Below are 12,161 nucleotides of genomic sequence, written 5' to 3'. Positions count from 1 at the left end.
CCTACACGTCGATGCCACGTGACTTTTAGTCATTCGCTTATCGATTTATTTATTACATGCTGTAGTACGTAATATTGATCATTTAAAATCATAAAAAAAATAACAAAAACTTAATTTAATATTTATATTTCATTATTTAATAATAGCGTCAAATATGAACGGTTTTGCTGAATTTATATAATTCATTATTTAACAACCTGAGACCCTAAATTTTTTTATCTGCTATGAATATTTTAATTTTTTCTGCTACTTGGATAAGAAAGACCTAATAAATTGAATAACTAAACTTGGTCCATGAACAGGAAGTTTGGTTATTAGTGTTATGTCTTTGCTATTAGTTATTTGTTAGAAGTGTTATTATACCTAAGTACACTTTTTTTGATACACTCATTTGATACACTCCTTTGATTGGCTTTCTGTTTTTCTTGGTGTACACACTCACTTTATTTCTCTCTCTCTTTAAATGTCTGTTTTAAACGTCTTCAGAAGGCCTCACAGAAAAACAGAACTTAATCTTAATAAAGAAATCTTCACCGTATCAGTAAATTAATCAATTACAATGTGACAGGATTTCAAAATAAAGTCCTCACTCCTGTAACATTGACTTTTTAGTCACAACGCGCGCCCTGCGATGCTGAAACTTCGCTCAAAGGTTTTATGTTGACTTGTGTTGGTGTGCATCACCATATAAAGACAAAATACTTCATTCCTGTTTCTGAAGCGTGATATGTCACTTCCTTCTTCTTTGCATTTGAACAGCCTGTGTGTCGCCCTGCTCCTCGTGTCGCCACAGAGCTGCAGCCTGACAAACCCACTGAGGACTCCTCCACACCCAGAGACCCCCAGCACCCTGACTCACCTCTCAGGTAACTTTACGTTTATCAGGAGTCTGATCCACATGGGTTAGTCCATGACGGCAGCACTGTGCCATCAGAGAAAGCTCAGAGGATTTCATATTTCTTACTTTTCGACTGTTTTGTGAAAGAGAAACTGCATAGGAGGGTCGAGCATGGGGAGTTTTTGTAATCTTGTGTTCTTGCACATATTTCTGCACATTTTCTTGATCCACAGCCCTATCTGTCTTTTATGCAGACCCAGTTTTGTTAAAAGAGTAATTAAAAACAAAGAAAAACAAAAGCAAAAAAGAAGAAAAAGAAAAAGGGAACTTTAAAACATTATATCACGTGACTGATTTGCTGCAGAAAAGAAAAATCTACGAGAACAGGACATGAAATGTTTGAAACCTCATATTTTTAAGTTGAGTTTCCAACATTTTCCTGATCCAAACCCCAACATGACTCCTCTGCAGATCAGGTTTTGCTCAACCTCTCCTAGTTTCATGCAGAACAGGAATTCTAAACCTTTATTGTGAAAGACGTAGGTATATAAGGAAAGATAAGTTTACCAAAGGTAATGTGTCTGTATTTTTATGTTTCTGCACATTTTTGTGACCCAAACCCCAACCACATTTCACTTCAGGCCTCGTTTTGATTCTTAACCTTCCTACTTTATGCAGGGAAATATGCATGAAACAGACTTAAATGCTGAAAAACTTAAACCTTAAACCTTGAGAGTGAAATCTTTAATGTTGTAATGTTGGATAAAAATCATTTGAGACTTGAAGCACAAAGCATTTTGAGGCAGAGCGAGACCTGCAGCAAGAGGAAGGAGATAAACCACTGCAACGAGCAGAACAGGAAGTTTGCGGTTTACTTCAACAGAAAAAAAGACAACCCCAGCACAGGGTTTGATATTTCTGTTAGACTTTATTTGTCAGAGGAGGAGCAGATTTCATGAAATTAGGAGAAAAAAAATGTGATGAGGTGAAATATTTTGGCAAAGGAAGGAGAAATGACGCTGAAAAACAGATCAAATTCAGAAAAACTAGACGAGTGTGCGTTCACTGAATCGCACTTTGTAAATGTTCTGACAACTTACCCAGGAAACTTTGAGTTTATCAAACAGTTTTGATTTTACTTAAAGTGGACCTTTTTATGAATACTGGATGCACTGAAGTGGTGCCTGGATTGCAGGACAGGATGTTGCTCCACTTTTCTCTGTCAGAGATGGTTGTGGTCCAGTAGTTCTTCAGGCTGCTCTCACATCTGTGTCACTAACTGTTACTATTTCACAACTCTTAACACCAGCCTGAGATGGGCAGTAATGTTTTTACCACAGCGTCAACAGGCAGAGAGGGAATGTGATGGACTACTTCCTGTGGATTTACTTTTGTGTGACCAGGTTGTGCCTGGCCTCGGTTTTTCTGTTGAAGTTTAATCGGGTTATGAGTGACCAGAATGAAGAATTTGACACATCAAGGCAATGAACAGATGTAAAGTGACAGAATCTGAGTCAGCGGAAAAAGTTGACATTATTAGTCGGTGTCAGAACTTTAACTTCAGTCTGATCTCAATCTCACTGAGCATTTTCCGGAGGAGAAAGAAAGGTGTCAACACAGGATGATTCACTCATCTTAAAATAATAAGTCAGCCATCTTCTTTGACATTAACTCTTCCAAAAAAGGAATCACACATTGAGTGAATCATCAGACTAAAATACACGGGTCATGTGATCAGACTCAGAATTATTTCACTCTTCCTCATCTGCAGATTTTTCTTTTTAAGGACACAGATCAGATTGTCGAACATTTCAGGTTGAGGAAATGAGAAGTTATCAGTGACAACATCAGAGCTGTAGCTCTATTTATGATGAAATAAAAAAAAAAACAGAATCTGATTAGATCATCACCCTGTTTTAAATCTTTGCACAAAGCTAAGCTAACTGGCTGCTACAGAGTGTTTTACATGAAACTATGAGAAAGGGAATTAGCCGCCAACACAACAAACTTTTCCTTTAACTATTAATAAAAGAACAAGTTTTAAGACTTAGCAACAAGCTAGCAGGTAGCATTCCTTATTTTCCATCAAACTGTGGTTTGTAGAGTTGCATCATGGGTAATTAAGGCACCAAAACTGACCCATAAAGGAGAATGTGTGGAATAAATAATACCTTAAAAAACAGCTTGAATCCTATAATGATTGGACGTTATGTGCCAAAGATAAAGCAGCAGATCATCAGTGATAGCTGCAGATGATCAGATCTTCTTCCACACAGCTGTTGGAGTCAGAAAAACAGCCCTCAGAGAGGCAGGAAGGACATCAGCAAGCAGGAAGTCAGAGGCTGGCAGAAGTGAGAACTGTGAGCAGTTTGCATCACAGAATCGAGTCAGGAGTCATCATCAAGTTCCTTTTTCTGCTCTGCCCGACTCGTCTGCTGCGCTGCTCGGTCCTCACAGGATTTTAACATAATTAAAAGACTGTGTTTTTTGTTTCTGACAGATTTCGGATTCCAACATGGCCGCCAGCACACCGATCTCTGCAGAGGAGGTGGAAGAGCTCAGAGAAGCTTTCGACAAGATCGGTAAGAGACACCGTGTAGGTTTGTTAGTTCCTCTTGTGTTTGAATCAGGAAGCAGCAGCAAAGGAAGTGATACAGGAGGGTAATTAGAGACAGTCTGTGAATAAAAACCTTTGAGTTTTTAGCATGGGACTCTATGGTCCATGGCTCATTGCAAGAGACAGCCCCTACTGGACGATATAGGAACTGCAGGACTTACCACTTAAGTGTGTCCATTACAGACTTTCCTCCTGAGCTAAAAAGGCTTTTACAGTTTTGTTTACTGTCCACTTCGTTTGACCTTTGACCCTTCCCCCTCTTCTAGATGTGGATAAAAACGGCTTCATCAGTAAAGCTGAGCTCACAGACCTGTTCAGAGCCGCTAACCTGCCACTGCCGGGCTACAGGATCAGAGAGATCGTCCAGGAGCTGACTCAGACCAGCAACCAGCTCACCTTCGACGAGTTCATTGAAGTGAGTTTGAAGCTGCATCCAACCCCACCCTCTTCAGACCTGATTAACTTTGAGCCAATAAAAAGCATGATGGGAATCTCTCTTTCTGTGCTCGACTTGCAGATCTTCCACGGGCTGAAGAGCACGGAGGTTGCAAAGACGTTCAGGAAGGCGATCAACAAAAAAGAAGGGATCTGTAATGTGGCAGGAACTTCAGAGCAGTCAGGAACTCAGCACTCGTACTCAGGTGTGATACATTTTATCATCATCATCATCATCATCAGGACGTAGTAGAGCTGGAGATCAGTTTCTCTAAAGAGAACTGGTCTGTGAGGTCTGATGTTTTTTATCCGCTTGCAGAGGAGGAGAAAGTGGCCTTTGTCAACTGGGTCAATAAAGCTCTGGAGAAAGATCCAGACTGTCAACATGTCCTGCCCATGGATCCATCCAGCAACGACCTGTTCACCGCTATGGGAGACGGGATTGTTCTCTGGTACGTTTCAAAATGACTTCGAGTTGTTGCGGATTTGATATCAGCTGGAAATGTTGGTTGCTGTCTCCTTTAAGCTCACAGAAACATCACACAGTCACTGAACATTCATACTTCTAACACAAGGGTCTTCAACCTGTGGCTCTGGAGCCTCATGCGGCTCTTTGGCTCCTTTGCAGTGGCTCCTTGTAGCTTTAAAAAATATTCTTTCAATGAAATAAATTATATTTTTCTTAAAGAGGGTATTGATGATGATTGAAACCACTAACACCAAATAAAATAATGAGTTAACATTTTGTGGAACTAAATCTTACAAAAAATATTTCCAAAAATGTTTTTTTTTAATGTTTTATAAAAGTTTTAGAAAATTATTTAAATTCAATCTTTTTAGAGAATTTAGCAAATTTTTGATTTTTCCAACTTTTCTTAAGTTACAATTATCTAACTTTTTTGCCAATTTTTGCACATGTTTTTTATTTATTTTTTTGGAAAATATTTTTAATTTATTTAATATATATTACAATTTTTTGAAAAATATTGTAAATTTAGTAATAATAAAAAACTTATACATCACGTGTACAATTTTATTAAAAAAACTACTAATTTTGTTAATTGTTGACTACATTTTTACAATGTTTTCAATTTTATCCACTTTTTTTGTTTTATTGTAAAGATAAAGTAGATTTTGTGGCTCCTGAATGATGATGATGATGATCTGAGGAAAAATGGCTTCTATGAGAGTAAAGGTTGCAGACCCCTGTTCTAACACAATGAAAACAGACAAATGGATTCAGTAAAGACCTGTTCTTTACTCCAGGATGAGCCTCATTCTGTAAATGTTTACCTCTTCATATGTTCTGCCCTGTCAGTAAGATGATCAACCTGTCTGTTCCCGACACCATCGATGAGAGAACCATCAACAAGAAGAAGCTCACACCTTTCACCATCCAGGTGAGAAACCCCGTCCTTCTCTGCGCTCTGATCATGTGACATCTTCCTGTTGCTGAGACCTTAATATCGTTCTCCTCACCCTAACAGGAGAACTTGAACCTGGCTCTGAACTCGGCGTCAGCCATCGGCTGCCACGTGGTGAACATCGGCGCTGAGGACCTGAAGGAGGGCAGGCAGCACCTGGTCCTGGGTCTGATGTGGCAGGTCATCAAGATCGGGCTGTTCGCAGACATCGAGCTCAGCAAGAACGAAGGTGGGTGGGATATGAGTGTGTTTGTGTTTCCACTTGCATCAGTTGTGTGCAGAACAATCATGTTTTATGTGTGTGTGTGTGTGTGTGTGTGTGTGTGTGTAGCTCTGATCGCTCTGCTGCGTGACGGAGAGAGTCTGGAGGATCTGATGAAGCTGTCTCCTGAAGAGCTGCTGCTCAGGTGGGCAAACTATCACCTGGAAGAAGCCGGCTGTGGGAAGATCAACAACTTCAGCTCTGACATCAAGGTCAACACACACACACTCTTTCACACACACATTAACGTGTTTAATATCTTCTAACTGCAGCGGATTCACTAATTTTTCTCTCTTTGTGTGTTTCAGGACTCCAAGGCGTACTACAACCTCCTGAACCAAGTGGCACCCAAAGGAGACGAGGACGGGATCCCTCCCATCGCCATCGACATGTCAGGAATCAGGGTGAGACGTTCTGTGGAGACTCGGATGATGCTGAACTCTTCCTTTAGAGTCTGTGGTGTAATAAATGATCGCGTTGTTGACGTCCTCGTCTGTCTGCGTCCCTGCAGGAGAAAGAGGACCTGAAGCGAGCTGAGTGCATGCTGGATCAGGCGGACCGGCTCGGCTGCAGACAGTTCGTCATGCCCACAGACGTCGTCAGAGGAAACCCCAAACTGAACCTGGCCTTCGTCGCAAATTTGTTCAACAAATACCCGGCTCTGAAGAAACCTGAGAACCAGGACATCGACTGGAGCTCCATCGAAGGTGGGAGAGGAGGAGTCCTATTAGAGAGCTCCTAAAAGACAACCAAAGGGGATTATGGGCCAGACACCACAGGGGGCGCCAAAATCCACATTCACACAATTCCTAAGTGGGAAGTTTGAACATATTAGCTCTGAGTTCTTCAGGGTTTGTAATAAGGTGTTTTTCTGCAGGTGAAACCAGAGAAGAGAGAACGTTCAGGAACTGGATGAACTCTCTGGGAGTCAACCCTCGAGTCAATCACCTTTACGCGTAAGAAAATGCACTGCCGCACCCACCTCTCTGCACTGTTAGCTAGGAATAAACACCTGAACTTTCTCTGTTTTTTACTGTTTTTTTTTAATGTGTTTGTGTGTTTCAGAGACATTGATGACGCTATGGTCATCTTCCAGCTGTATGAGAAGATTAAAGTTCCCGTAGACTGGGACAGAGTGAACAAACCACCATATCCTAAACTGGGCAGCAACATGAAGAAGGTACAACAGCTGATCTCAGGTCACATGATGAAAAGAAAGACTTAAAATGATACTCCAGGATGGAACAAGTTGGGTCCTATCACAAGGTTTAGGGCAGAAATTACCCGTACAGCAGTGTTTTTGTGCAGAAGAAGCCCAGAGCGCTCACACCAAACACCCCCTCCCTGCTCCTCTGCCGGTTTCCTCTGCACTCAGACAGGGCCATATTTTACTTGACCAAAAACACAAATAAACGGACTCCCACCAAAAAAATCTGATATCGGTCTGCATTCACGCTTTATTTTTTTTATTTTATCTCATCCTGTCTCTTCGTCCTGGCAGACTACCTGCGTTTGTTTATATCTGCGCGCGAGGACTGATACACTAAGCGGCGAGCGCCTCGTAGCCATCTGTGGCTCTGCAGCGGAGGTAGCGCCGTTTTACGACACGATGAGAACTAGAGCCTTATTTAGCGGTGTTTTTGTGTGAAAGTAACGCGCTGAAAATTTTCTAAATAAAGCGTGAATGCAGACCGATATCAGATTTTTTTGGTGGGAGTCTGTTTATTTGTGTTTTTGGTCAAGTAAAATATGGCCCCGTCTGAGTGCAGAGGAAACCAGCAGAGGAGCAGGGAGGGGGTGTTTGGTGCGGGCGCTCTGGGCTTCTGCTGCACAAAAACACTGCTGTAGGGGTAATTTCTGCCTTAAACCTTGTGATAGGACCCAACTTGTTCTATCCCAGAGTATCACTGTAAACCCTGGTGAGGAAACAGCTCATAGCTGAAGTATCAAATCTTTTTCCCAGTTGGAGAACTGTAACTACGCCGTGGAGCTCGGGAAGAAAGAGGCCAAGTTCTCCCTGGTTGGAATCGCAGGTCAGGACCTGAATGCTGGGAATCGAACCCTCACCCTGGCTCTCCTGTGGCAGCTCATGAGGAGGTAACAACGCTAAACTGCTGCTTTACATTTCATCATCCATAAAATCCCAGATCATGATCATGATGAGGGTCTGACGTGTGTCCTTCAGGTACACCCTGAACATCCTGGAGGACCTCGGGGACGGACAGAAAGTGACAGACGACACCATTGTGGGCTGGGTGAACGACACGCTGAGAGAGGCCGGGAAACCCACCATCTCCAGCTTCAAGGTCTCACATACCTCCATTTATCTGAGTGCTTGATCCATTGTTTGACTTTAAATATGAACCTGAAGATTCTCAGCGCAGCGTCAAGTTATGAATCAAGGAAATAACGACCATGTGTGTGTGTGTGTGTGTGTACAGGATGGGTCCATCAGCAGCAGCATGCCAGTTCTAGACCTGATCGATGCGATCCAGCCTGGATCGATCAAATACGATCTGCTGAAGACTGAAGACCTGACGGAGGAGGAGAAACTCAACAACGCAAAGTACGACTCATTTTTAATTCATTTGTTTTCACAGTGAAGTTTTCTCATTTACTTTCTAAGATTTTCTGATTAAGTAAGATCCAGATTTTTCCCCTCACTGTTTTCTCCTCTGTGTCTCCAGGTATGCTATCTCCATGGCGAGGAAGATCGGCGCTCGAGTGTACGCTCTGCCCGAGGACCTGGTGGAGGTCAAACCAAAGATGGTGATGACGGTGTTCGCCTGCCTGATGGCGCGCGGCATGAAGAGAGTGTAAAGACCAAAACCTGCTCCATCACCTGGAGGCTCGGCTGATTTAGTGACTTTAAACTGAACATTCAGAGAAAATAATCTCACGCTCTGATAATCTGAAATGTGCTGGGTGTTGAAGGTTTAACGGTACAGATTGTTGACACTTTTTACATTCAGTGATGTCAAAACATACTTTATACTCGTCCTGTGCAGCCTGTTAAGGATCTTTCTGTTACATAAACCCTCTGGAGTTTCATTTTCAAACATTTAAAGGAGGATACGTATATATTAAGCACATGGAGCAGTACTAAAGAAGAAGAAGAGATTCGTTGGGTTTTTTTCTGCTGTGCTGCTAGTTTTTATTTCTCTCTAGCTCAGTAACATTCCTCCATGTCCCGCCTGTTTTTTCCAGTTCATGATCACAATCCAGAACACAAAAAATACCAGCAACAAATAAAGAGATTTTTGTATTAGAAATGTGTTGTTTGGTCTTGTTTTTGTACTGTAATTATTTCATATGAAGGAGAAACACCAGAAACACCTGTTTAGTCACAGAAAACCATTTAATTTCAAAAGAGGTCAGAGGTGAAAAATCGAGTGCTGAGCTGAGTTAGTCCTGGTTTCTTCTTCTGGAAAAAGAGACAAACAGAGATCGGGGCTGCAGACTTAGACAAGATCTGAGTTCAAGGTCTGAGGAAACCATCTCTACATATTGCCAGTGCTATCACCAGTTTCTTCTCCTGCTGGGATCATCAGAGACTCCACGTCTGAGTCACACCACGTCCCTGTGTGTTGAGAAAAACTCCCTCTCAGTGCAGTGTTCGTGTATGGGGAGGATTATTTGGCAGGTTTGGCTTCGGCAGGGTTTTCTCCCGTATCCAGGGTCTTTAGGAGGCGAAAGAGTCCGGCAGCTTCACGGATCCGGCTGAACTCGATGCAGAAGGCCTGAACCTCGATGAAGAGGTCCTGAACGTTGATTATCTTGTTCCTGATTAGAGACTGGAGGAAGACGCAGACCAGACGCACCAGACGGTTCTGGGACAAAGAGATTATTCAAGTCAGAGACTGCAACAGATAACTCCAGACTTAGTGAATTTACAGCGTCCTCTGAAGGCTGAGCTGTTTAACTGTGTCTGTTTTCTTTTTTATAGAAGTGTATCGATGTACCTGCATGTATTTGTCTTTGATCTGCTCACAGGTGGAGATGCAGTTGGAGATGTAGAGGTGGATGAACTCTGGAGGAAGGTCAACAGCTGTGGTCAACCTGACAAAGAGAAAAGTCATCAGAGGAGGAGTGTTGGTTACACTTTTCTGCATCCAACAACAGCTGCAATAAAATAATAAAAGACTCTTTGCTGTAAAATATCCATCAGAATAACAAAACAAGAGTGATGAAACGTCCTCACACCTGTTGACGACCTCCATGGAGTGCAGAGACATGTCCATGTTGACGAGCACAGAGAAATACTCAGTGATCTGACTGCTCTGCATCAGCTTCAGCAGCATCTCGATGGCAACCAGCGGGTTGTTCTCCACCAGGTCCGGGAGCTTTGCTGGAGACAGACCGATGTGATACACCAGCTTTGGGTCCTTCTCCAGCTCAGCCAGCAGCTGCAGACAGAAAGACACACAGAAGTCACACAGAGGGTAAATGAGTTTAACTGTTTTAAAAATCTTTAACATCAGAGCTGAAACATGAAACCCCTCTGTGCTCTCACCTGTGACTGTTGCTGGGCAGACAGCGGGCTCTTGAAGGCCTTGGACATGATCCGTTTGATTTCCACACCAGTGCTGTTCTTCACACACATGGAGCGGTCCCACTGCACGCTGTGATCCGGTTCTGTAGGGTTCAGCCACGCCAGCTCATCCTCACACACATGAAGAGGAGGCGGCGGCCGGATGAACTCTGGACGGAAGTGACCTGAAACAGAATAGTGATATTAATTCTCAGAATGTGTATATTTCATGGCGCTCTGGTAGTTGAGGGTCTTCAAACTATGTAACCTTGCACACCATTTTAGTAGAAGAAACACACTTACTCTCCAGTGGTGGGCGGGGCCCTGTGACCAGAGTCTCTGTGATCTGATTGGCCACTGAGCTGTCAAACCCAGAGTTTGATGAATCTGGATCAGGATCGTTCAGGATGCTGGGGAAGCTCGCTTTACTTTGAGTGGGCAGCTCAGATTGTCGCTCTGCACAACACACACGAAGAAAACTTTTATATCATCAGGGCTGTCAGCATTGAAGCATAAAGTATGATGCTGTTAAGGTCTAGCATTAAGCGATGTATGGTGTATGTACCTGCCAAGGCAAGCTGCAGCCCACTGATGTCTATAGACTGCGGCATGTTGCCCACATCCATGCAGGACACCTGTGTGGGAGTCTTCTTGAACAGATCTCTGGGTGGAGCTAACATCAGTTGGGACAGGAAAAACTTCTCAGGCTGAGTGATGGGAGGCAGGAAACCTGGAAGGAGCAGATCAGGATACTTAGTGATGGAGCTTTGAGACAGACTACAGATCCAAAAAGGTTAGTCACACAATGGTCGAGCACAAGCAAGTTCTGACTATGATACCTGACATTTTTTGACACATCCTTCATCAGGGAGGAGTTACTAAGGCTGCCAGGTAAGACTGCAGTGAATTTAGTTGTCTCTGCATTTCAGCAGATATTGTGCCTTCTTTTCAGACGTACCTGAGAGCACCTTCTCCTGCTCCTCCCCGGCAGGTGAGGGGTTCAGCAGGTGAGCAAACACAGCTGCGAACGGGTTAGCAGCCAGCGGCTCCGTGCGGTACATCTCCCAGAGCAGGTAGAGGGCGGTGAGTCTCTGCGAGGAGCTCGGCAGCAGGTCCGGCTGCTGCAGGAGCATGACCAACACCGAGCCCACCCTGAAGTGTTCCGCTTTACCAAAGTAATGATGGAAGTGTGTGGAGAGGCTCTCAAAGGTGTTGGTGCATGCCTCCTCCGAGATGATGCTCAGCAGGTTGGATAGTTCCTTCGGAGCGAGCGTCATGGTGTCCTCAGCTTGGTGTGTTTAACTCTTTGGTGATGAGTTACAACTATATATTTATTCACTTAACACATCTTAGTTATCATCCCTGTGGTAACGACGCAGGTTTAATTCATATTTGTAGGAGAGAAAGAACTAGCTGCAGTCAGAATGTCATCACACGAGCTCTGTTAGCAGCTAGTTAGCTTAGCCTAGCAGCGCTGACGGACAAAAACCAGCGAAATCATGTCATAAAGAAAAATATCCACAGATTAAATCCACAGTGACGATCCGGTAACCGAAAACAGTCTGACAGGATAATAATTTAAACGATTAACAAAACGAAAGAAAGTCTGTTGAAGAGTTATCCGGTCTGTGAGTTTGGAGAACAGATCCGGGGTTAGCTGTTTAAATTGTGATTTGACCCCGCTGCCGAGGTGCATTATGGGTTATGTAGTTTATTCTCTCCAACTTTGATATTCACTGTTTTTTAAGCTTCACGTTAAATACTATGACAGTATCACCTTTAAAAGATAAAACTGACTAATATAATATAATATAATATAATATTATATGATACAATATGATATAATATAATATAATATAATATAATATAATATAATATAATATAATATAATATAATATAATAATATAATACAATAATGTAATATAATATAATATAATATAATAAAATATAATAAAATATAATATAATATAATATGATATAATATAATATAATATAATATAATACAATATAATACAATATAATACAATAATGTAATATAATATAATATAATATAA

At 42.4% G+C, this 12,161-nt stretch overlaps 2 protein-coding genes across 2 annotated transcripts; one reads left to right on the top strand and one right to left on the bottom strand.

The window, feature by feature from the left end:
* The first annotated feature begins 739 nt into the window (after positions 1-739).
* Positions 740-8,842, top strand: lcp1 (lymphocyte cytosolic protein 1 (L-plastin)). Its single transcript, XM_074695151.1, has 16 exons — positions 740-866; positions 3,339-3,420; positions 3,722-3,870; positions 3,973-4,096; positions 4,210-4,342; positions 5,209-5,290; positions 5,378-5,543; positions 5,646-5,788; positions 5,885-5,980; positions 6,088-6,283; positions 6,454-6,532; positions 6,642-6,756; positions 7,540-7,673; positions 7,762-7,882; positions 8,018-8,142; positions 8,264-8,842. The coding sequence occupies exons 2-16, from the start codon at positions 3,354-3,356 to the stop codon at positions 8,394-8,396; spliced, it is 1,863 nt and encodes a 620-aa protein (XP_074551252.1). The 5' UTR covers positions 740-866; positions 3,339-3,353; the 3' UTR covers positions 8,397-8,842.
* Positions 8,827-11,791, bottom strand: cnot11 (CCR4-NOT transcription complex, subunit 11). The gene is made up of 7 exons (XM_074695152.1): positions 11,066-11,791; positions 10,673-10,837; positions 10,411-10,563; positions 10,090-10,292; positions 9,780-9,982; positions 9,539-9,635; positions 8,827-9,406 (listed from the first exon to the last, which is right to left on the bottom strand). Exons 1-7 carry the CDS (start codon positions 11,382-11,384, stop codon positions 9,209-9,211), a joined length of 1,338 nt encoding a protein of 445 aa, XP_074551253.1. The 5' UTR covers positions 11,385-11,791; the 3' UTR covers positions 8,827-9,208.
* Positions 11,792-12,161: the final 370 nt, after the last annotated feature.

This window comes from Halichoeres trimaculatus, unplaced genomic scaffold (genome assembly GCF_033239565.1).
Source record: "Halichoeres trimaculatus isolate MK-OKI-2021-1 unplaced genomic scaffold, fHalTri1.1 fHalTri1_scaffold_19, whole genome shotgun sequence".
Lineage (NCBI taxonomy): Eukaryota > Metazoa > Chordata > Actinopteri > Labriformes > Labridae > Halichoeres > Halichoeres trimaculatus.
The sequence above is the reverse complement of the archived record's forward strand: the minus strand, read 5'-3'. Positions and strand labels throughout refer to the sequence as shown.